The 26,196-nt window shown below is 29.3% G+C and overlaps 2 protein-coding genes across 2 annotated transcripts in view; both read left to right on the top strand.

Moving 5' to 3' along the window:
* The first annotated feature begins 302 nt into the window (after positions 1–302).
* Positions 303–22,551, top strand: LOC111621454 (sodium/potassium-transporting ATPase subunit alpha-like). The gene is made up of 7 exons (XM_023363610.1): positions 303–324; positions 1,466–1,638; positions 3,487–3,690; positions 16,074–16,187; positions 16,374–16,427; positions 16,903–17,016; positions 22,507–22,551. Exons 1-7 carry the CDS (start codon positions 303–305, stop codon positions 22,549–22,551), a joined length of 726 nt encoding a protein of 241 aa, XP_023219378.1.
* Positions 22,479–26,196, top strand: part of LOC111621442 (sodium/potassium-transporting ATPase subunit alpha-like) — a 55,336-nt gene continuing 51,618 nt past the window's right edge. The window contains exons 1-2 of the mRNA XM_023363590.1: positions 22,479–22,775; positions 25,519–25,717. Coding sequence (XP_023219358.1) covers positions 22,551–22,775; positions 25,519–25,717 — 424 coding nt within the window. The 5' untranslated portion in view covers positions 22,479–22,550. The remainder of the gene's footprint in view (positions 22,776–25,518; positions 25,718–26,196) is intronic.

The raw sequence follows: 26,196 nt of genomic DNA, 5'->3' as shown, positions 1-26,196 counted from the left end.
GTTTGCTGACTAAGGGGAGTGCTTCAGGAATTAACTGAATCAGTTAATTCCACTCCAGGAATGGTCTAGGGGCTATTCACATGTGGGTGATGGTGAAGGAGACCCAGAATACAAGTACTTTTACATTTAACCCAGTTTATTTGAATGAAAAGATGCTTACATAGTTTCTTGAGATTTAAAGTTCTAAAAGTACAGTTAGTCTGCACAAGTGTCCTTCCAGAAGGAGGGTGTATTGATGCAGAAGATTGGTGGCTCTTCACTGGAATGTTGTGGTGATACTAGGTTGCAGCCCTGGGGCTAAAATGAAGGGACATCCATCAGAAGGTATGTGTGTTGATGACAGAGATGACGCTAGGAACCAGATGAACTGGGCGAAGCAAGATCAGTTTTGCTCCTTCCTCAAGTGTCACGGATTTCATAATTTGCACAATGGGGAGAGACTGTCTCTCTGATGCGCTGACACATAGTGTGTATGTTGACTGACCAAATGCTTTGACACTATGTGTGTGTGTGTCCTTAAAGTCTGGCAATTATAACAATCTTCATTTTTGATCAGTCATTCCAATTGTTGATCTCCCTCATTCCATGCTTTCCAAGTGGCCATTTCCTTGTTACTAAGCATAATAGGATTCCGACTTGGATTGCGAGAAAGGTCAACTCAAAGTTGAATTCAATCTCCCAACTGGAGATGGTTGATTTTAGAACTACATTCTTTTTTACAATTTATGACTTTGCGTCACATTTGAACATAAACAAAATTCCATGTCTAACATTTTCTTTCCCTTTTTCTCACCTTTTAATTTAAAACAGATAAAAATTTGCAAAATTTGTGATGGTTTGGACCTGTCCGGAACCTCATATTAAANTTTTAATAAGATTTCAATTTAATTTATATTTACATTATTAAACTTTTCATAATGTATGATTTTCATAACTTATCATGAAAACACAAATTTTTTTAGCTTATTCAGAATAAATTTCTGATATATTTTTAAATAATTTGGATGAACCAAATAAGCAAGTTCAAATAACTTATGATATTATTTAGGAAAAATATTAGTTATTTGTTCTCAAATACAAATTTTTTAATCTTTAAAGAAGAAAGATTAAAGGAGAAAATGGAGTCCCACATTTTGAGGTGAATTTTAAAAAAATGATAAAAGAATATGGAAAAAACTTTTTATTTATTCAAAGTACATGTAATAAGGTTTTTTTGGTTAGGTTTTAAAAATGATGTTGTCCAATGGGAGGTGGTCAGTCCGCTAGATGGCGTGAGCAATAAAGTTTTCAGTAGTCAACATGCCATGGTTGGGCTTTGTCATGGAGGCTTTCATTCATGGTTCGTGGGCTGCTTGGAAACTCCAGAGAACTGTACCAACAACCTCTTCACAGCCTGAAAGTCACTGTTTGGTGTGCTTTGTCCTATGTAGGCATTGTAGGGCCTTTTTTTTTTTTTTTTTTGAAGAGGATGACGTCACTGTTACTGTGACTTCCAACCAATATTGTGACATGCTGGAGAATATTTTGCGTCCCAAAATGGAAGAATACGATACAAGTGGTTTTTGGTTTCAACAGGATGGAGCCACAGCCCATATGACTCGTTCTCGCACCATTTTGACAGAGATGTTATCCGGTCAAGTAATTTCTTTATGAAAAGCCATCGAATGGCCCCCTCACTCCCATGATTTAAGCCCCTGTGACTTTTTCTTATGGGGGTATCTCAAGGCAGAGGTTTTAAACATTACCCTCAAACCCTACAAGAACACAAGGCAGCCATTCATGAGGAAATCACCAACACTCCTCCAGATATGTTGGTGAGAGTTGAAGAAAACTTCAAGGAATGGCTTCAAATGTGCAACACCCATAAAGGCCAACATTTGGACGACATCATTTTTAAAACCTAAACAAAAAAACCTTATTACATGTATTTTGAATAAATAAAAAGTTTTTCCATATTCTTGTACCATTTTTTTAAAATTCACCTCGTAAATGTGGTACTCCATTATGCCCCACCCTGTATATATTTCTATTTACAATATACATTTGGAATCTAATATAAGTTGATCTCATGCCACGTCAGCTTGCATTATAAGTGAATCCATTTTCTATCAGATATCATAATTCAGTAGACAGACATATGAACAACTGATTGCTCAACAAGTGAATGGATAAAAATACATTAATTGTTATAATAGCTGTATATCTTGTTGTATACTTCATTTTAAAATTGTTCCATATATTGTAGTCATTTACTTGGCATAGATTATATATACAAATTTGGTGTAGTATTTATAAAAACATGTTATACCTTGGTGTAATCTACACCAAGTTAATTATAGTGCAATAGCAGCACAAATAATTTTTGTTCTATATATATGTAAAAATCATTGAAATTATGGCAAAGAAAGTAAGTACAGTGAAACCCCAGTTAACAAACGTAATCCATTCCACAAGTCCGTTCATTAACCGAAGCAATTTTTCTTATAGAAATTAATGCAAATACAATTAATCCATTCTAGCCGCCAGTATTTTTGTAATTTTATTTGTAAAATGGGTTTTCTTTAATGAAAATATAGGAAAACGTGCTCATAAACAGTCGATCTAGGTTAAATTTTCGGAAAAGGGGAAAAATTTGACAGGTATAAAAACATCACATATGACCGTTAAAGTTCTAAAATGACAGATAGCAGAAACAATAGGCTAAATTATGAGCGAAAGGCTTATAGGTTTATCAACAATCTCTGATCAGATTCGACAAACAGGTGTCAAATAAATGCCTCGGAACAAACCTTTCTCGTGACCTGATCCGGTTTCAATTTTCACCTGGAGACAAAGAAGAAAACAATCGGGAAGCGAGGAATGGGATGCAGGACTAATTGTAAGATGAGATTCAAGGAAGAAGTACTATAAAAATCTTGAATCTCAAAGTCAAAACGCAGTTTTCCTAAAAATTCTATNAATGCACATGCAGATTCCGCTAGAATCACTGAACAAAAGATAAACGAACTTCGCTTCCAATTAGTTACACATCCACCGTACTCACCTGATTTGGCCCCCAGTGACTTCCACCTTTTTCCAAACCTAAAAAAATTCTTGGCTGGAAAGAGATTCCACTCAAATGACGAAGTCATCTCTGAAGTGAACGAGTATTTTGCACACCTTGACAAATCGACCTATTGTGATGGCATAAAAAAGCTAGAACATCGCTGGAATAAGTGCATTGCTAACAAAGGAGTCTACATTAAAAAATAAAAAAGTTTTAACATTATTTTGTTTGTTGTTCTATTTGAGGCCGTGGACTTTCCGAACAGCCCTCGTAAGTGATACTGCATTCTATTGAGCTATGTTATAAGTATATAATTTACATATATGATTATAATACATTATGTTTTTCATAATTATTACTTCATATATATAATGTTTAAATTATTCATATTTATTGTAAAAACTTGAATCTTTCATTTAAAAAAAAACTGCTTTTGTTAGGGTTTGACTTCAAGCCAAGCTAAAGTCATATATGATCGTGATGGACCTAATGCTTTAACACCCCCAAAAGGAACACCAGAGTGGGTGAAGTTTTGTAAAAATTTATTTGGAGGTTTTGCCCTTCTTTTATGGATAGGTGCAATCCTGTGTTTTGTTGCCTATTCCATTCAAGCTGCATCATTTGAGGAACCTCCTGATGACAATGTAAGTATTATTTCTTATTTTTATCATTATGATTATTTTAATATTTATTAGGCTAAAACTGTAATTAGTTAGAATCCTTCTGGGTTTTCTTTATAGAATATATGTGCAAAATTATGACTAATCCAGCATTTTAGACATAATTTATTAATGATATATTTTTTTCAGTTACAAATTATTATGTGAATTCAACATGAAAAATATATGTAATCTATATATATATATATATATATATATAATTTAATGATTTATTAACTACAGTATAATATACAAAATATACAGTACATTTAAGGATGAAAATTTCAAATAGGTTTTTAACATTTAAATTAAGTCTTTCTTTTTCTTAGCATAAATAATCGTGATATTAAGGCTGTGTACACATTAGGCGTTTTGAAACATGCACTTTGGTAATGTGCATTTTAAAGAACCAAGAGTTCTGCATAGGTATACACACTCAAACGCGCGTTGATAGATTTTGGGTAGAACGCATGTTTTGCGGGCGTAAGCCACGCGCTTTGAGATACATGTGCTGCTATTTTGTTGTACATTCGATCGCGTGCTTTCAGGTAGAGTGGACACATGTTGGCCAAAATGGAGAACGATCATTTCGATACTGATCTATTTATTGATGAAATCCAAAAGAGCCCAGCCATCGTCAAATGATTTTATAGACATTTTAAAATAATTAGAAAACTTGGGTTCATATTGTCTTAGTTTTGGATAAAATGTCCAAACATTCCATGCTCAGTCTATCTCGTAATATTGGGTGCATCCAAAATTCTCTTTGCTTCTGCCATCATCTTTTATAGCGATGATAGAGGAGCCACACACAAGCAATTACTTTCACGTCCATTTCCAAACTGAGCCAGTGCAAATGGTTGTCAAATGCCGAGCTAAACGCGCAGTGTGTACGCTACTAATGCATGTTTAATGCAACGCCCAATGCCTAATGTGTACTAGCCCTTAGTTTTACATTTTATTGGATCTATAATTGAAATATTCAAAAAATTATTTATAATCCAATAAGAAATTTATTTATGCATGTTGATTCAAAATGACAAAAATGTTATCCAGATTATTACATTTAAAAAATTTTTCTGATTATTTATTTCAATAATTTCAATAATATCTATGATATAGTAGTTGTAGATGAAAGTATTTAATTTAAAAACAGTAATTGTTGTTTAACTTATTTTTAAATAAATATTCAAAGTTTCTAAAAAAGAAGAGAATTTTTTCTTTACTGAAAAACTTTATCATATAGGCTGTTTAACACACATAGAAACAACAGATTTTCATAAGAAATCAATTGTTATTTATTTAATATTTTCAAATTATTTTCTTATCTATAGAATCAAAACCTTAAATACAATAATAAAAACAATAAGAATAAGATGGCATTTATTAGATTTTTATTTAAACAAGCAAAAAAGGATACTGCAAACTTAATGAAAACTTGATGAAAGAAGTAAAATATATAAAGAATATAGCAAAACAGTTTGAATGTAATTTACTAAAAGAAATTAAATGTATGAAAAGAGATAATGGCTAAGGAAGAGAAAAAAGTTGATGTATTGGATATGTACAAACCAACAAAAGTAATAAGAAACTACTATAACAAATAAAGATAATTTTAAAAAATATGAAATTTATTTGACATAGTGAGGAATGAAAAGAATCAACAAAATATCATCAAAAGTCAATAGTTTATGCAATATTGGTTTATGATAAAAAGAAAATGTAATAATTAAATATAAAAGAATTGTGACAAGAAGTTTATGAAGAGTTGGCAATCATAAACATGATTTTATGAAAGAATATATAATGATAGTAAATGCATGTTGTCTTTATATATTCCTTTATGTTTATTCATTTAATATCAATGTGTCCTAAGTAAAATGTTGAAATTAAATGCAAAATGCTAAACTATTACAGAGAGATAAAGAAAAATATCCAATATGCATAGCAGAAAAATTTAGAAGAATGGAGAAATTGTGCAAACATGAAAAATTAATGAATATTAAAAAGAAAATAAAAGATTAGACCCATGGATTTGAGTTTTGATGCATACAGTACAGTGAATAATTTGTGCAAGTTTAAAATTTTGTTTTAAGTTGTAAACTTTTTTTGTATCTGTGTTGTCTAGTATAGTGAGCCAAATAAAATAATGGAAGATCTTTAAATTTTAAAGTTTGAAAAAAGCTTTCCTAAGAGATATCTGAAATAATAAGAAATCTGTATGAAAAATATTTAATACACTTATGAAATATTTGACTAAAGATAGTATAGTAGTAAGATTATATAAAATAATTCATTTTAAATTATAAAATTCACTGGATGGTAATTCTTGACTTCAATTTGTTTTTGATGGATTTTGTCTTCAATTTTGGTTTTAATTAATAATTAATTTTTTCTTTTCTAAAAATGATTGGATAGTTGTTTAAAAGTTATTTAATTTTTTTTGTTTTTTGCAAAATTAATAAAATAATTAATATTCTAAAATATTAATTATTTTATTAATTTAAACAATATTATTGATTTATACATTTGCTTAATATTTTTATTCTTAAACTTATTTTACTATTATTATTGGCTTAATATTAATTTTTAGCTTTTAAATCATAAAAGTTTAATAAATAATGCAATGGTTGATGTAAAATGGATGTTTGAGCAAAATTGTCACATGGAAAAGTGTTGTACTAATTTGCAAAATACAAGCAAGAAAGTCAATTTTGTATTTTATGGAAGATTAAATTATTGCTTAATTATGGTAATATTATCAGGTGTCCAGTAAAGACCTGAATGTTACAAAATGAAGAACAGGACATGTTGAAAGACAACCAGGAAGTGCTGGTCACAATGCTGTTTTCACTAAAAGAAAATTGAAAGCTCTTAACAAAGCAGTGAATGGATCAGAATGACTGCATTTCACTGAGAAATGTAGTTTTCAAGTTCAGTTGTACACCTTCAACTGTTCTTTGCACTTTGAACACAAAAACAGATTACCACACTTAAAAAAACAAAAAGCTCCAAAATACTGCAAAGATCAAGAAAACCAAATTCAAGTTTAGCACTAGTCATTGAGCTGTTCATTTCAAGGCATTTTTGATGTTGAAGCTTACTTTATGCTAAAAAATACATCCAGAAACATTATTATTTCTCAAATATTGGTGACATTCCTGCAGTTGTGAAATATACCCAAACTAAAACATTTTCAGTTTTATGTATGGTTCCATTAAAGTTTGTCAGAGCCATATGTTTGTGAGAAAAATAATGTACTAGAAGCTGAGACATATATTGAACAATGATTGAAGAAATGATTATTGCCATTCATAGTACAGAACTATAGGGAGAAGAAAACTATATATTTTGGCCAGATAAAGCAGGTTGTCATTATGCAAAGAAAACCATTGCCCTTTTGCAAGAAAATCAATTTTCCTTTGCTCTTAAACAGGAAAAACCCAACAAACATTTTTCATTGTTGATTTTATGAAGATTTTTGGGTTATTTTAGTTTGAGCTTTTTATAAGAATGGCTGATGGACAGGTTAACTTCACTGGAAAAAACAGTTGTGTTCCTGAGATGTATGAAAGGATTTAATGAAGACATTTATAATTTTTTCTACTGTTTTATTAAGTTTTGCTGAAAAGTTAAAATTGTCCCTCTAATTTATTAACTAAAATTGAAATATTTTGTTTAAACACATCCTATTATATTATGGTAATTGATTTATTGTATTGTTTTTACTAGTTTTAAAAATCTGAAACCAATCTTTCATTTTTCCATAGAGACATTTTTTACATGAATTTTATGGAAAGTAGCTACTGTATAAAAACAGATTTGGGTTTGTACTCATAATATGAAAATTGAATAAACATATATCATTAATAATTATTCAGAATTAATATTAATTATCAGTTATTAAAATTTGAATATTAAGTTCAAAATTGACATTCATTAATTACAGGATTATTAAAATTAATATCAAATCAACTTAAATGTTGATTTGGTATTAGTTCAGTAATAAATCAGTTAAATTCAAACTACATGGTATAATTATTACAGTAATTTCAAAATAATTAATGATTATTAAATTTTAAAAAATAAATTATTCTAAATTAAATCACAAATAATAAAGTATTAATTAAGTAAAGTTGAGAAAATTATCATCTAGGTGTTAACAACCTACAACTATCGCTACAAATAACTAGCGCTTTCAACGAAACTATTTTCGTCTTCTTCAGGTTGAAAGAACAGTTAATAACCTTCAAATTCAAATTGTAGCAACGGCAAACCAGCATTGGAACTGTTCTTTCAACCTGAAGAAGACAAAAATAGTTTCGTTGAAAGCGCTAGTTGTTTGTAGCAATAGTTGTAGGTTGTTAATGCCTAGATGATAATTTTCTCAACTTTACTTATCCAATATATGGCGTGAAGTCCAATATTATTTTCACTTTTGAGCATTATTCTTCATGAGTATGCTCCTCATGTGACAAAAGAGTGCCTGATTATTTTATATCACCTAAGAGATGCCATTAGGTGCAAGAGACCACAGCTTTAGCAGTCTCCTAACTGGTTCACTGATCANCTTTCAACCTGAAGAAGACGAAAATAGTTTCGTTGAAAGTGCTAGTTGTTTGTAGCAATAGCTGTAGGTTCTTAATGCCTAGATGATAATTTTCTCAACTTTACTTATCCAATATATGGCGTGAAGTCCAATATTATTTTCACTTTTAAAGTATTAATTTTTTAGTTATTCAAGTTTCTTTAATTATTAAATGAAGTTATCATTTCCCTTAAAATATAAAAACATTGATAATTCATAAATAAACATATTAAATGGGATGAGATTGATAATTCAATCTTTTTTTAAAACACTTGATTATCAAAACAAAATAACTTACTGGAATATAAATACTTGAAATAACCAAACACTTGTATTGCTTGCATTCTATTTTACGTTTTTTTTTTTTTTGTTTTAAAGTGGTTTAACTGAAGAAGACTATTAAAAATAGTCAAAAATGTTATTATTTTTATTAAATACTTTGTTGCTGGAAATACTAAGGTGTTTGGTTATTCATTTCATTATCTTCAAAGTGATATAAAATGTGTTTATATCTATATAAAGTCTGTCTTCTCTAGTAAGTAAGAGATATAAAATAAATAAAGATTAAGGAAAAATTAAGCAAATAAGATGTTATCAATCTTACACTAGGTTGGGATGATGATAGCTGTCTGCAAATAGTATAGAACTAGTAAACACAATTATATCTATGTTTTCCATTATTCAACATAGTGCTTGCTATCTACTAGTGGATATGTGAAATATTTAACTTCCTGCTGACGTGTTAGAAGGAACACAACAGCTAGCATCCTGCTAATAAAAATGGATCGCGTTTTCACAGCATCTGTTATAAATGTTATGAGTATTTGTTCGGAATCTGTTATAAATCTTAATTCTAGCTTTTCCAAAAATTACTAAGATGAGCTACAAGCCTCGTCTTTAATAGCTGCAATTGATTCCAACAAGGAATATCAGGAAGATAGGTCCAAAATATCTGGTTATGTTCATGACATTGTGCTGAAATACAGTGACAATATTTTCAAGTAAGCCTAGGTTAGCTGCACTGAATGATGTCTGGAGTTCTTTAAAATATGTTTTGATATTGGTTGCTATTTCTAATGAAAATATGAAACATTTACTCGTTTTAAAACAAAATTATACTCAGTAAAAAATTAATTACTTTCATTCACAAGATCTTTAACAAGCAATAATGATAAATTATAAAGGTACACAAAACAATATTCTGTGAGTACAAATATGCCGTAGATTGTATTATAAAATATACGTTATACTTTTTTTATATATATATAATGGTTTTGCTGAAAGTTTTGACATGTGGGTTATATAATGCTAATTATTAGATTATTATATGATATCTAAAATCAGGATACAAATAAGATAAATAAGAAATTCAGTCTATGTATCTGACATACAAAGACAAAAAGACAATTATGTCTGTTAAACTCTTTCAAATAGGCAAAAGTTAAAAATATGTTTATTTTTAGCTGTTTGTAAACTGTCATAAGTTCTTTCATCCATATTTAAAAGAAAATTTTGATCCTCTAGTTCAATTAAAACCTTTAAACATGGTGTCATCATACTTCGCTCGTTATGTTACCAAAAAGCTAGCGCTCCTCAACCTCGCTAATGAAATTTTGTAAGCATTTTGAGATGGTGCTGCAAGCAAGCTAAAATATGGAACAAGTTTTATCACTGCGCTGATGTCTCGCTGAATAACGGAAAACATAGTACTTATCATTCTAGCCACTGTCAATTTTTTGATCAGGCAGAAAAGCAACTATTGATAATTTTCTTGTCTTGAAATTCGATCAATGTCACCCCATATTATAAACATGGCCATGTCAGCTTACATCAAGCATAGCATTTCTATAAGTTTGGGTATTAATAACTAAGATACAGTAATACCTCGACTTACGCTAATCCGACTTACGCGAACCCGGAGTTACGCGATTTTCAAATCTTGTCGATTCGTCTTTTGTTTGAGCACACACAACCCTTGATTACTCACTCCCCCCACACTATTGTTCAGCTTACATGTTCGGATGTGTCGCGCAGAATCGACACATAGCTACAATTTATTTTGTGTTATTTATTTCTGTGTTTGTTATATCTGCGGAGACTTGAGAGACTCTACTATGTCATCCAAACGAAGTAGAACTGATTCTTCTGCATCAAACAAGAAAAGAAAAACTTTATCTTTGGAATGTAAAGTTAACATTGGGTACGTTCATAAAGTCGAACAAGTTAAACGAGAATGACGTCATTGTTATTCCTATTTTGTTAGACTTTTCGAACGATTCGTTACTAATGTGTTTAACTTGTTTGACTTTACAAACATACCCGTTATTAAAGACTTTGATACAAAAATGAAAATTTGTGAATTGGCAAAGAAGTTTGATCTACCAGAATTGATGGTCAGAACAATTATAAAAGGCAAAGAAAAAATTCTCGAAGCTGTGAAAAATGCTCAATCTTTAAATTCAAGCATCATTCGTAAACGTCACGGTATTATTGCTGAGATGGAAACAATGTTAAAATTATGGTGTGATAATCAAGTAAATGTGAAAAATTGTAAAATAATATAGGCCTAATTTGTTATACAAATGTATTATCTAAGATTTTATTAAGCATTTTTTTCTAAATTATTGTTTTCTTTAGTCTCCGGCCCCAATTAAAAATTATTTGTATGTTTTTATATGTGAAATTATACCCCGACTTACGTGAATTTGACTTACGCGGTTACCGCTCGGTCCCACCTATCGCATAAGTTCGGGGTATTACTGTACTCTACTATACCTTAATAAGAAATGAACCACACATGGAGAAGAAACCAATTCTTGCTCCACCTATTTTTCATACTCACAAAAACCATGAAAACAGAACACTTCTTCAGGAACAAATAAAAATATTCAAACATCTACGAATTATCACAAATTGATGCTGATTTGCTTTGTTTACACTTGCAGTTCACTGCTGCCACCTCATGGATGTTAATGGATTATTCATAATGCAAAATTTGAAGCATAAACAAACTTGTGTATTGTTATAAAAATCTCCTTCTAAAATCAATCTCACTCCATTTGACAGTATTGAGAATATGAATAAAGTGAATAGTATGAATTCTTAAAATAATTTGCCATATTTAAATCTGAAGAATTAAAACTAATAGGAAGATAAAAGTATCAGTAGATATCATGAAAATGATTATAGACAGTGAGATACTATGTATCCAAGTGAATCTTAACCAATGGCAGTTGCTAATATGGCTAGAGTAAGTTTTAGTTCTTTTTATTATAGCAGCATTTCCAGATTATTGGAAGGAACTGAATGATAGGCTGACCATATCATTTACAATTCAACTGGAACACATTTCAGAATTAGCAAAAATGGGGTCTAAAACTGATTGCACTTCAGTTATTATTAAAAATTTGTTTATTTATTGATTTATAAATTGGTTATATTATATTGACATGTTAATAGAATTGCTCTATTCAAAGATTGATTCTACAATCAAATATTAACAACAGGCATATAGTCACTCTACTAAGTGGGCTTCAGAACCAGACACTAAGAAAAATTAACATATTCACTGAGGATATGTATTTATATAAATAAACAAACTATATACACCAGCAATAGATTTAATATGCAAAAATTGAAGATAATCACTAAATGAAACATCAAACCTTATTGCTAGTATATTGTGTTTATATATATACATACATTTATATAGTAGTACCACTAATATATTTAATATATCAATGAATGCTTCTTTTAGTGCTATATATATATATAGGGGCTGTTTATTTATTCATACCTAATGAAATAATCAGTTTAGATTTAATAAAAGTAGTTATATGAAGAATATTTAGAATATTTTACCACTTGATTTCTTGATTTGTCACATGGATTTAGTGATTCTGGCTTCAAACATAATAATATATCATGTAAAGATAGAAGCATCACTGCTCAGAGTATAAATTTTACATTTCACATTGGTGAAATCGTTCAGATCCAATTCCGCTTAAAATGTGTAAACATAGTTCTGTTACAAACAAAATATTTCTTTTTAAAAATTTGTTAATAACAGCATTCATTACTGAATTTTACAAGAAAAATTAACATATTCACTGAGGATATGTATTTATATAAATAAACAAACTATATACACCAGCAATAGATTTAATATGCAAAAATTGAAGATAATCACTAAATGAAACATCAAACCTTATTGCTAGTATATTGTGTTTATATATATACATACATTTATATAGTAGTACCACTAATATATTTAATATATCAATGAATGCTCTATATATACATACATTTATATAGTAGTACCACTAATATATTTAATATATCAATGAATGTACTATATAAATGTATGTATATAGTAGTACCACTAATATATTAAATATATTAGTGGTACTACTATATAAATGTATGTATATAGTAGTACCACTAATATATACATACATTTATATAGTAGTACCACTAATATATTTAATATATCAATGAATGCTTCTTTTAGTGCTATATATCTAAATATATAAAATTGCTTGTCCTGACTGACTCATTCATTCATTCACTGATTCATCATCGCTCATAAGATAAATAAGAAATTCAGTCTATGTATCTGACATANTTGGTTCGATTATAGAACGATTGTAAACGTTTCAGAAAATTGATCAAATTGAAAATAGTTCGTTTGATTTTCGGCAATTCTCTTCAGCGGTAGGTGTTATATAACAATTACTATGGTTATTGAAATATTGGATGTAAATGGGGTTTGCTTGCAAAACCTCCGCTGACGAAGTCGCGGGTAACAGCTAGTATATATATATAGGGGCTGTTTATTTATTCATACCTAATGAAATAATCAGTTTAGATTTAATAAAAGTAGTTATATGAAGAATATTTAGAATATTTTACCACTTGATTTCTTGATTTGTCACATGGATTTAGTGATTCTGGCTTCAAACATAATAATATATCATGTAAAGATAGAAGCATCACTGCTCAGAGTATAAATTTTACACTTCACATTGGTGATATCTTTCAGATCCAATTCCGCTTAAAATGCATAAACATAGTTCTGTTACAAACAAAATATTTCTTTTTAAAAATTTGTTAATAACAGCATTCATTACTGAATTTTACTAGCAGATTTTTTCATAGACTTATAACAACAGAGTATGCACTGTATAAATTCACATAAGAAAATTAATAGTAAATGATGTATCAATGCAAATTACATAAAAGCAAAGATATTTAGAATGAAAATAAGTTACAAAAATACAAACATTTTTATAATGTATTTCTATTTTAAAATAAACAACTCGACTTCATTATATTCTCAATGAAATATATAAATGGTATTCAGAAATTACTAACAGTTGTTTAAATTATATTTATCCATCATGAAAGTTCATATAAATATTAGATACATCATATTTTTGTTTAATACATCATAATTTTTTAAGTATTACTCCCCACCTAAAATATATTCATATTTCAAGTAATAAACAAATAAATAATAATATACTGTGGTCTTCAGACCATGTGTTCTGTCGTGTAACTAGCTTCTTGGGTGGGCCAGAGTAAAGGAGGGAGAGAGGGATATTGCACATGCTCAATGGAGGAAGTGGGGCTTTTGAGGGAAGAAAGAAAAAGGAGGGAAGATGTGTAGACGAGAGAGGTGCAAGTTTTTTTTATTTTTTATTTTGTGTTGTTTCCTTTGTTTTAGTGTCTGTTATAACAAAAGGACAGAGAAGTGATCGGAAGGACTAAAATAACTTTAAATTCCTTGCATTGGAGTCATAGAGCGTGTGATTTATTTCTTCAAAGTTTCTTTTTGTTTGTTCCTGCATGGGGAATACTCTAAAGATCGAATACTTCCCACATAATTGGTGTCAGCGACAGGATTTGCTCTCAAGACTCCACTTTTATGCCAATTATGTGGGGAAGTACTCGATCTTTAGAGTATTCCCCATGCAGGGACAAACAAAAAGAAACTTTGAAGAAATAAATCACACACTCTATGACTCCAATGCAAGGAATTTAAAGTTTATTTTAGTCCTTCTGATCACTTCTCTGTCCTTTCACTATAACAGACACTAAAACAAAGGAAACAACACCAAAAAAAAAAAAAAATTCATGACTCTCTCATCTACACATCTTCCCTCCTTTTTCTTTTCCTTTGTTGAGCATACGGGATATCCCGTTCTCCCTCCTTTACTCTGGCCCACCCAAGGAGTTGGCTACACAACAGAACATGTGGTCTTCAGACCACAATATTCTATATATTTCTCATAGACTTATATTCCTTTTAATTAAGATAAAATTATAAGAATTTATAGTCAAAATGAAAAGTTATGAATTTATTTCATTACAAAAATTTTGTTTTAATTTCTGTGTTAATAGATTTGTGCATGTAATAGATATAAGATAAAATGACAAGTAGCAAATAAACATTTTAAAATGACTTAAAATGCAACTCATTAAATTTAACATCTAAAAATTCATTTGAAAGAACTCTTATCTTCTTTTTCAATTAATCTAGGAAACTTTGTCAAATAATATATCACATTTAAATACTATATTTCTACACAAATAAAAGCAGGTCTTATAAATAAGAAAATTGCTTGTTTTCACATTTTTGAAACACATGTCCTGATATGTTTATAAGAGCATTCTTATGTGTGCAAACTTGTTTTGTCTTATAAAAGCACTACACTGCTGTGTGAATGTAAATTAAATGTAAATGTATTGATACAGTAACTATTCAGTAACATCTCTGTGGTAACCATAATTAAAAGTAAAAAGCCAAATTAAAAAAATGCTTCCTATAAAAGTTTTTAAAAAATAATAAGTTTTTTAGGTACTTTGTGGAGTATGTAGTATTGATTTTATCCCATGTATAGATGGAACAAATTAGCACTATAACATATAAGAGCATATTCTTATATGCATGGAAATACAATATGATTAAAATTTTAAAACATTTCTTGATTATTATAATTTCTTGCCTCTAATACACAGTGACATATAATAAGTAGCAGCAATTTTTCTTTGACAAAAATGTCTTATATCAGGTGATTTTTACAAATTTATGTTGTTTATTTGCTTTATTAGTGCATCAGAAATTAAATGTGCAATTTACAATAAATGTAATAATTAAAAAGGAAGTATTCTCAATCTAGGAAAGAAATTAAACAATTCATTTTAATGGGTAAAAAAAAGATTAGAATTTGGAATTATGAAATACAATAAATTTCTGATTTACTATAGTATCAGATAGTTGCTTCTGCATATTTAAGATGTCTCCTATCCTGAATCTTTTGTATTATTTCTGCTCTTTCCCATTTCACTGAAACCTCTGTCGGGTCTTCTATAACATACAATGTTAGAGCAGTGACTGGTTGATCATTCTGTACATTCCTTTTGTGCTCTTTTATTCTTTCTTTTAGTGACCTTTTTGTAGTTCCAATGTAGTACAGTTCTTTTTGTCACCTCTTGTCTTGTATGGGTATTCTGTAAATTCCAGGAATAAAGCTCTGATCTATAGCTTCCTTATCCATATGTAACAGCTGATATACTGTTGGATTCCTTTTAAAGACTATCTTTAAATTTTCGTTTTCTTTATAAATATTATTGTTTGGATTTATTTATTATCTATTAAATTTTTAGAAAATTTAACAAATTTGTAAAATTTTATTATTTACTATCCATTATTAAATCAAAACAGCTTTTAGTTTTTCAATTATAATTATGTTATTATTAATTTACAATTATTTTATAGCTCTACCTCGGTATTGTGTTGTCGGTTGTTGTAATCGTCACAGGTTGTTTCTCCTATTATCAAGAATCAAAAAGTTCAAAAATTATGGAATCATTTAAGAATATGGTACCTCAGGTAAGAAACTTTATTTATTAATTTTGAATTTTCATGTTTGTTATATCGTTATGATAGGTATTTAACAATTTAGTTAATAGCATGTAACTTTTATGTTTTACTCTATTATTTTTAATTTTTTTGAATAATAATAAAATTTATTATATGAAATTTATAATTTATGTAAAATAATTTTCTTTATTTTAGTATGCAATGATCATTCGAGATGGACAAAAGACAACATTACCAGCAGAAGACGTTGTAAAANTGAATTCCATGTTGTACGAGTCACTTAGATTTTACAAATATGTGAGCCGTTCACAGCCCGGCACACGTATTTGTAAAATCTAAGTGACTCGTACAACATGGAACTCATATAATACGGAATAATCAACAGTGTTATAGGGGGGTGGACTGTATTAAATACCACTGGTAGTGCTTCCTGCGGAGCCAGGTATGTAACACAATTTGTGTACCTCATAATAAATAAATAAATAAATATATAAAAATAAATGTATTAAATACCATTCCATTGATGCTATCGAGTGATTTTTCACTATTATAATTGCATATTGAAGGGTTATTATTATTTTTTTTTATCAGTTGTTCCCGTTAAATGTTTTCAATGCAGTTACAGGAAAAACACTTCAGAAAATATAATTATAGATGCTACCAACTGCAACTTTGAATCTATAATTTAGTCAAGTTTATATATTAATTTACAATTATTTTATAGCTCTACCTCGGTATTGTGTTGTCGGTTGTTGTAATCGTCACAGGTTGTTTCTCCTATTATCAAGAATCAAAAAGTTCAAAAATTATGGAATCATTTAAGAATATGGTACCTCAGGTAAGAAACTTTATTTATTAATTTTGAATTTTCATGTTTGTTATATCGTTATGATAGGTATTTAACAATTTAGTTAATAGCATGTAACTTTTATGTTTTACTCTATTATTTTTAATTTTTTTGAATAGACATTTCTAATTCAATGATTGAATTTATAAATTAAGCATGCTCAACGGAAGAAACGGGACTTTTCGGAAGAAAGGAGAGAGAAGACGTGTAGACGATAGAGTCACGAGATTGTTTTCTTGTGTGTGTTGTTTCCTTTGNTATGTTTAATTAATTTACAATATATTTTATATAAGATATTTTTATAAGATTAATACTGAAATATTAATTTTAAATACAGTTATTTCTCTTGTAATATGATATGTGTGTTCTTAAAAATCACATGCAATAAAACTAACAGAACTTTTGGGAAAATACAGAGTTAGGAATAAAGCACTCAAAACTTGTAGTCTTTCAAAATTTTTTATTATTTCAAGCTTTCCTCTTTCATCCACTACTTAGATTCTTTTAATAGGGGCACTTACTCATGTTTATAATGCAACATTAAAATAACTTTTATTAAGAAAAGATCAGTTTTTAGATCACAAATTTGGAAGATCAATGCAATACACACTTTTCACCAATATATAGGTAGAGTGTACTGTGAGCTAATGAGAAAGGTGTATATTTACCAATTGTTATGTAGGTATTAGATTTACACAACAGCATTAACAAAACACAAAACAAAAACTTTATTATAGCCTTTATGTAAAATATATACAAAAACTCAACATGTAATGCCAGCTCTAGGAGTAATTCCAGCAGCCACACATGATGATAATTAGACAACCTGTATTGAATTCACCACGGAATTACAAAAAATAAGATATTAATTAGTATTACTTAAGATAAGAATACAAACAAAATTACCTTAAACTTGACTCTTACCACTAAGTCTTAAAAACTAAAATTATAACTACATAGAAGGAAAGTGAAAGATATGGGTGAAGGGTAGTTAAGATGGAGGACAGAAAGACAAAGAAGTACCCAGGTTCTTCAAAAAATTTCTTGGTGTTGTGTGATGGATGTTGACAGACAAAATCTTTTTTAACCATGATCTTTACAATTGAGTCCACTGATGAGTTTTCTCTCATAAGATTAACAGTCTTAATACAGAATTTGTCACAAGTCATCTCAAACAAAGAGCCATGTACATTACAGCTATCCCCTACTCAAGAGGACCAACTCTGCTCTCTCTCCAAATTCAGATTAATATGAGAGATTCAACCACAACTAGAATCAACTAGGTAATGAGATTTTAATTGTTTTATACCTGTCATGTTCTCCAGGACCCTATCGTCCTTTTCTCTAACACTAAAGTCTTGGTCCCACTATGAGAGATGGACCAACATCATTCTTCCAAGTTCCTCTCCATAGAAGACTGCTATGAGTCTCCACTTTTTTCCTCTAACCATACTCAGCCATCAGTCAAACCAGTTCTTTCTGGAAGGGGAGGCCCAATCCCACGAAGAAACATGCATAGAGAAAGATCAAAGGTAGGAGTTAAATGTGAAAGGACAGAAAAGATTGAAGAAAGAATACTATATTCTACATATTAAACAGAATAAGGTGTGCAGACACAGTATTCTACCCTTTGGGACACATACTATGTGAATAAACTAGAGTAAGAAAGATTTGCTATGTGGGTTTTATACATTTCTCTACATACAGTAGAGCGTCGTTTATCCGAATCAATTGGGGACTGGGGTTGTTCAGATAACTTATTTTTCGGATAATCGATTATGTACAAAAAAATATATTAACCTATCCCGTGTTGAAATTTTTCTCAGTTGCGTGTTGCTTCGCGTTGAATTTTTGTTGATGTTAAGCCTAACGTAAACTTTTTAAAATAATAATTGTGGTTATTGTATCGTTAAAAATTATTTCTTTATTTTTTACAAACGAAATAAATATATTGAAAAATATAAAAACCAAAAAATATATACTTTAGAAGTTGATCTAGTATCAAAAACATTCGATTCAGCACGACACACAGTCCTCAGAAAAACACCACACAAAATTGCCAGTGCTGCCAGCTAAATCACACACATCAACAAAAAAAATATTGGAGTAGCCCAAGATATAGCCAAAGATTGCAGCGCCACAGCACTAGCAAAAATTTAAATTTGTCCACTGAAATGCTTTCGGATAACCGGCTTTCAGATAACCGGCTTTCGGATAAACGACTCTCTACTGTACTTAGCTTTCATTTCAGTGTGTTTTTCGTGTTGGAACAAATTATTTGGTTTTACGAGTATGGGGAACAAATTATTTGGTTTTACGTGGTATGGGGAAAAATAATTTACCTTACGACATCTTCATGATACCATCTTAGTTTCGGAACGGATTAATTTCGTATCCTGATGTACCACTGTATTCGAATAGTTGGTTGATGCTAATTAAATCTGTAGATCTTNGAGTTAAATGTGAAAGGACAGAAAAGATTGAAGAAAGAATACTATATTCTACATATTAAACAGAATAAGGTGTGCAGACACAGTATTCTACCCTTTGGGACACATACTATGTGAATAAACTAGAGTAAGAAAGATTTGCTATGTGGGTTTTATACATTTCTCTACATACAGTAGAGCGTCGTTTATCCGAATCAATTGGGGACTGGGGTTGTTCAGATAACTTATTTTTCGGATAATCGATTATGTACAAAAAAATATATTAACCTATCCCGTGTTGAAATTTTTCTCAGTTGCGTGTTGCTTCGCGTTGAATTTTTGTTGATGTTAAGCCTAACGTAAACTTTTTAAAATAATAATTGTGGTTATTGTATCGTTAAAAATTATTTCTTTATTTTTTACAAACGAAATAAATATATTGAAAAATATAAAAACCAAAAAATATATACTTTAGAAGTTGATCTAGTATCAAAAACATTCGATTCAGCACGACACACAGTCCTCAGAAAAACACCACACAAAATTGCCAGTGCTGCCAGCTAAATCACACACATCAACAAAAAAAATATTGGAGTAGCCCAAGATATAGCCAAAGATTGCAGCGCCACAGCACTAGCAAAAATTTAAATTTGTCGACTGAAATGCTTTCGGTTAACTGACGTTTCGGATAACCGGCTTTCAGATAAACAATGCTCTACTGTATCACTATTTATTTGGGTCATGCTTTTCATATTCACATGAATTTAATAATGCAATGTATAGTTACCCCATGAATAATCATATGTGAACAAACATGATTTCGTATTTTAGTGATTTTATTCTTTATTTATCATAAAATTGAACTAGCCATTGTAGTTAATTTAATGAGATAACCAATATACCTGTAACATTGGGTAAGATTGGAGAAATAATATTGTTTTTGATCCAATGAATGGGTTATCTTCAGGTGCAGATAGGTCTAACAAAACCATAATCTGTTTATGCCTTAAGATGGCCTTTTAATTGGGGTGAAAAGTTAATATTTCTTCAACTTTACCATTGTTAAAGATTTATTAGTTACTCCCCTGTNTTCAACACAGTACTAAAACCGTTATATTTTTATTATATATATAATAAAATACATCATTATACGAGCGTATATAGATAGAAAAATGACTCATTATTAGTCGATTTGCAAAACAGTTAATACATAATTGTCTATTTTTTTAATGAGGAGACAGTAGTAACTTTATATAACTGAAGTTCAAAGCAATAAATCAGATTTGTTTCTAAGCTATGAAATCAAAGGGTTCAGTTCGTGACCCTTTAGAAAATCCAATACCATGTAGACCTCATAAAGATACTCTTATCTCTCTATACTTCCTGAGTCGCCACGTTGCTTCTCGTTTATAAACCTTAGACAATTATGTAATATAAATAATATTAAAGAATATAAGTTTATCTTTTAAAATAACGCATAACGCATGTTTATATATTTATATTTGTATTTATACGAGCTATTCGAACAATGAAAGGTTAAAAATTTAATCTCGGTAATACGTATAAATAAACAAGAAACTGGTTTATGTTATTTAAAAAAACTGTTGAATTCAGACTATCGTTAAATAACATCAAGTTTTTCTTTTTCCTTCAACAGTAGAGAATAGAAAAAAAAATGAATTAAAAAACTGAAATTAGATATCTTTATTCAATATTTAATCATTTCGCACATCATTCCTTAGCTGATATTTGATTAAATTTTATTAGTATAATACTTATTTATCCTGTAATAATTATTTAAACTGTTTCAATTTAATGACGTAGTTTAGATTCGATAATGTTTTTCAGTCTATACACAAGTCATTTGACAAGCTCAATGCGATAAAATACAGTTCGTTTTCTGTATCGTGTAATCTGCAATAACTTTAGTGGAACTGATAAGAGATAGTCCCTACATATATTTCTGATATATTAAAACACAGCTGACAACATCGGAGATAGTCTAGCATTTCCTTAATTGCAATAGGCCTGTTAATATTACTTGTCACGTACTCTGGGATCCACGCCCCGTTTTTCTGTAGGTCATCAGACGGAGAGGGAAGATGTAACTCTATCGCACCGGTGGTGACATCGACCAGAAAAAATTATCCCGAATGTTTTTCCAACCTCCCACTAGTATCCTATGCGCCCCTTAGTTTTCGGGGCTGGGAGAGAAACAGCGTGTCACCTGACACTTCTAACCCTCAGTGAGTTTTCTAAGCTCGATGCTTGTCATAGTTTGCTAGCCAGTCACATTATTTACCTGCCAGTTGATACTCAGCACGTGCTTATACATAGATATCTTTACTTCTCGTGTTTTGTATTTCTCACAGAGAGACAAACAGAGAGGAAAAAAGATATCTCACTTATGGGAGCCAGAAGATATTATAGTCGTGTCCGGACGTAATATAATGCCTTACCACAATGCAGAATTACATAAAGCATGACAGCTATGTGTTTATGTACACAAGTGAGAGACAAAATATTATATTCTCGAGTAGTCTTTATAAATTATTTTAAAAAATTCTGTAGAAATAATATTAAATACATTTTTATAATCACGGAAAATGACCTGGAAAATATTTATTTACGGCAAATAAATTTAAGAAAAAAGAATATTTGAATAAAAATTAAATAATTATTTTTAAAATATTCCACTTTAAATTTCTGCTATATATTTTGTGATAAAATATTTCCAACATTAATATGAAGGCCAAAAATCAGATTTTAAATATAATTCAAACAGTAATTTATGTAAATTACAACTTTGAATGAAATATGTTTAGAAAAATTCGACTGTTTCGTAAAAATAAGCAAGGACAAATTTAAATTGCCGGAAAGTAACATACAGAATCAATATTTCAAAATTTAAATTTATTCTAAAACAAAAAATAAGCAGAAAAGAAAAATTGCCTTCCTATTATTACTGACATAAATAGAAACATTACACATACGTTATAAATAAATATTAATTTACATGATTAAGTTAATTTTGATTATTTTCTCTTAACAGGAACTGGAAGAGGCATTGTTATTAATACAGGTGATAGAACAGTAATGGGTCGTATTGCAAACTTAGCTTCTGGACTCGAGATGGGAGATACTCCTATTGCTAGAGAAATAGCTCATTTTATTCATTTGATTACTGGTGTTGCAGTCTTCCTTGGTGTTTCGTTCTTTGTAATTGCTTTTATTTTAGGTTATCATTGGCTAGATGCCGTAATATTCTTAATTGGAATTATTGTGGCTAATGTGCCTGAAGGGTTGTTGGCAACAGTAACAGTAAGTACAACAATTTTATACTTAAAAAAATATTAATAANAGAATGGATAAAGAATCTGAAAAAATTTGATTCTAAGAAAATTTACTCTATTATAATCATATATAAAAGTATATTTCACTTAATATTTATAGGAGCATTACTATCCACACAATACTGGCTGTTATTAAAAAGTTGAATATCTTTTTTCCACTAACCACAGTTGGTGATATTTTGCATACTACAAATATTTACTCTGTATTGTGGCAGTTCACTTTGCTTTATTTTACAATTTATAGAATCTAACTTGAACATTGTACAGTTAATAAATTTTATATAGAAATATTATTAGCATCCCATATTTGTTTTTTATTCTTATTGATGGAATTATTTGCAACAACACAGATTTCTATTTTCCTACCAACTATATACATAAATGTAATAAAAATTTAGTATAGTAACATGCGATAGCAAAAAATGTCTAGCATTTCATTTTCATATTTTATGAAAATATTGATAACATGAAACCTTATAGCAAATGCAAACTATTTTGTTAATTTTTTTTATAATTTCTTTGAACAGTAGAATAATTGTATGCTCTTTACCTANATTATATGGTAGGCATATTTAATTATTTGTATAGTTTAATCAGAATATTTCAAACTATATAGTAATAATTATTAATTTGTTCATGAAATGCTTTATTTTATTTGCTAGTGTGCAACAATTTTGGGGGAAATTTTGTATGTAAAATTTAGACTAGGAAAATTTTGGATCCTGAAAATACTCTGCATTCCCTCTAACAAAAAAAATATTAATTTATTTTCTGATAGATGGCACTGCATGATATAGAAATACAGAACACAAATTTCTGGTTTTTGCATTTATACTTCCCTGTATTTGGGTTGTAATAGCATGATTTTCTCAATTCTCCCCATGTCTCTCAATGTTCTTGCTTTCAGAGAACATTTGTTAGGTTAATGTAATTGTTTACTGAAAAATATTTGAACTTTTCCTCTGGAAGATTTCTGCCTTACTCAGGTTCCTGCTTTTGCTGATTTTACTGTATATTTTATTCTGTTCATTCAATTACAATTTTGATTAAATCATTTACTGTATTTTTGTGTCTGTAACCCAAAGAAAATTGATAGAATGAAAATAAAATTGGCACATAACCTCACTCCTGTAAAATTGTCTTCTAAACACAGATAACTTGTCAGTAATCTGCACAAAAGTATGTTAGATTGAAATATTTAAAATTCAGTTAAAACTACATTTATTTATTTTGTATATTTATATATTAACTAATTAACTAATATCTTAAAATCATGTAACCAGAAAAAAGTTGAAGAAAATTACTTATAAATGATATAAGTTACATTTTAATATAATCTTTTGGAAGTTTATTTGAAAAAGACTCATAAGATGTGCTCTATTAATTTTAACTGGTTTTGTTAATGAGAAAATTATATTTAAATCAACTGATATTGAAAATAATTTTTATAAATGATTATTTATAACTTTTTTATTAAATGGGAATTATAAATAATTATTTAAAGACATAATACAAATTGCTCTGAAAATAATTATTATTATAAAAGTGAAAATTAACATAAGACCTAAAAAAGTTTTGAGACTATCTTATTACATTTTTTCAAAATATGCACTGATTTTTTTCAATACACTTTTCCTTTCTTTAGAATTGTTCCTCAGCATTGGCAAAAATATCTCTTGAGCTAATTATTCATGTAAGGAAAGAGAATTCACAGAATGCAAAGTTGGACTATAGGGAGGTTTTAAGAAATAATAGCTCAATATTATTTATATAGTCCTGACAGAGTGAAATTTGATGAGCTGGAATGCTATCTTGCTGTAGCCTACCATGAGCATGATTAACTCATGCTTCCAAGCAAGAGTTAAGTCAGCTCTTTTACCTTCTCTACCAGCTGAGGCAGGCAGTGACAGTCTGTTGTTGTAACACGACAATTTTTATTAGGCTTTGAATGGCAAAAAAATGGCACAATCATTTCCCAATTGTTATATATAACAGAGGGAAAGTATGGTAATTAGTCAAACAATACCTCCAAGATTTTTACATTCAAGGACTTGGTCCTTGAAATATTGAAAAACTCAGAAAAAGTTGCAGATTTTTTCTCTGTATGGATGTTCATGTGTAGAGCATGATGGTGTTTAGCCACTTAGAAGCTTAATAACTTCTATCTTTTTCGAAAATATCTGAAATTTTGCAGAAAGGTTTATATATTAAGGAGTATGTATATTATCCAGCAGTTGTTTAACAACAGTGATGTTTTTAACAGTTAAATCTTGCAAGTCTCTCTGACTTTGAGTTGTCTTCACCATCAAACATGCAGCATTCAAACTGTTTACATCACTTGTATACATTATTATGACTTGGGATTTTATTCCCAAACACCAGTTTTGTCTCCTTCAAGCTCCAATGAGACTGTGCTTAAATTTGAAAACCTAACTGTGTGAAAATTACACTTTATAAAGTCTGCATGTTGTAACTCTAGTGTCTTTTATGAAATGTAAAGAAGATACTACTAAGAGCAGAATGAGAAACTTTGAATATTTGTTTTAAAAGTATAATTTTGAAGAGACTGGTGTATCAGGAGCTACACAGTTAAATGTTTGAAAATCTCAAAAAATTTAGATCCCTGTATTCATTATATATGATTAATAGTTTTGCATGTTGTTCTTATTTAACTTTGTTGTTGAAATTTAAATATAATTAATTTTTTAAAGGTGTGTTTGACATTAACAGCAAAGCGTATGGCTTCTAAAAACTGTTTGGTAAAAAATTTAGAAGCTGTAGAAACATTAGGGTCAACATCTACTATATGTTCAGATAAAACTGGTACTTTAACTCAAAATAGAATGACTGTTGCACATATGTGGTTTGATAATCAAATTATTGAAGCAGATACAACAGAAGATCAATCAGGTAACTTTTTAAAATACTTTATATGATTCAAAATGCTTATAATAATAATATATTTCAAAACTTTCATATATTTTTAGCCTTTTCTTTATTAATTATAATAAAATTATCTGGCATAAGATCCCTTCAATATTTGTAGTTATACTGTTTATCCATCTTCAAAATCAATTGGAAGATTCACTAGTTAACTTTTGGTTGAGTGTATAATTTAAAAGCACAGCATAATTTTTAAATCTTTTGTTTTAAAAAACTTTATTAGTTTATGAATTTGAAGAATTCTCTGACAGATGCATAATCAAAAAATATATATAATCTCAGAAAGCTTGAATTAAAATTGAGTATTTTTCTGTTTGTTGAAACAGTGTCTTTATTTTATATTACTTTTCTAACTCACAATGAAGTGATAGTCAGAGTGATATAGAATTAAATGAGTGGATGTAGAGTCTAGTGTCTCAGAAGATCACTTCATCAAGAGTTGGAAA

Source organism: Centruroides sculpturatus, unplaced genomic scaffold (genome assembly GCF_000671375.1).
Source record: "Centruroides sculpturatus isolate CEXI.00-Female unplaced genomic scaffold, Cexi_2.0 scaffold227, whole genome shotgun sequence".
Lineage (NCBI taxonomy): Eukaryota > Metazoa > Arthropoda > Arachnida > Scorpiones > Buthidae > Centruroides > Centruroides sculpturatus.
The sequence above is the reverse complement of the archived record's forward strand: the minus strand, read 5'-3'. Positions and strand labels throughout refer to the sequence as shown.

Coding starts and splice junctions, on each gene's coding strand:
- LOC111621454 (XM_023363610.1), top strand. CDS start 303: ATGAAGGGACATCCATCAGAAG. Junction 16,188..16,373: donor TTAAGAATATGGTACCTCAG/GTAAGAAACTTT, acceptor TCTTTATTTTAG/TATGCAATGATCATTCGAGA. Junction 17,017..22,506: donor TTAAGAATATGGTACCTCAG/GTAAGAAACTTT, acceptor TTCTCTTAACAG/GAACTGGAAGAGGCATTGTT.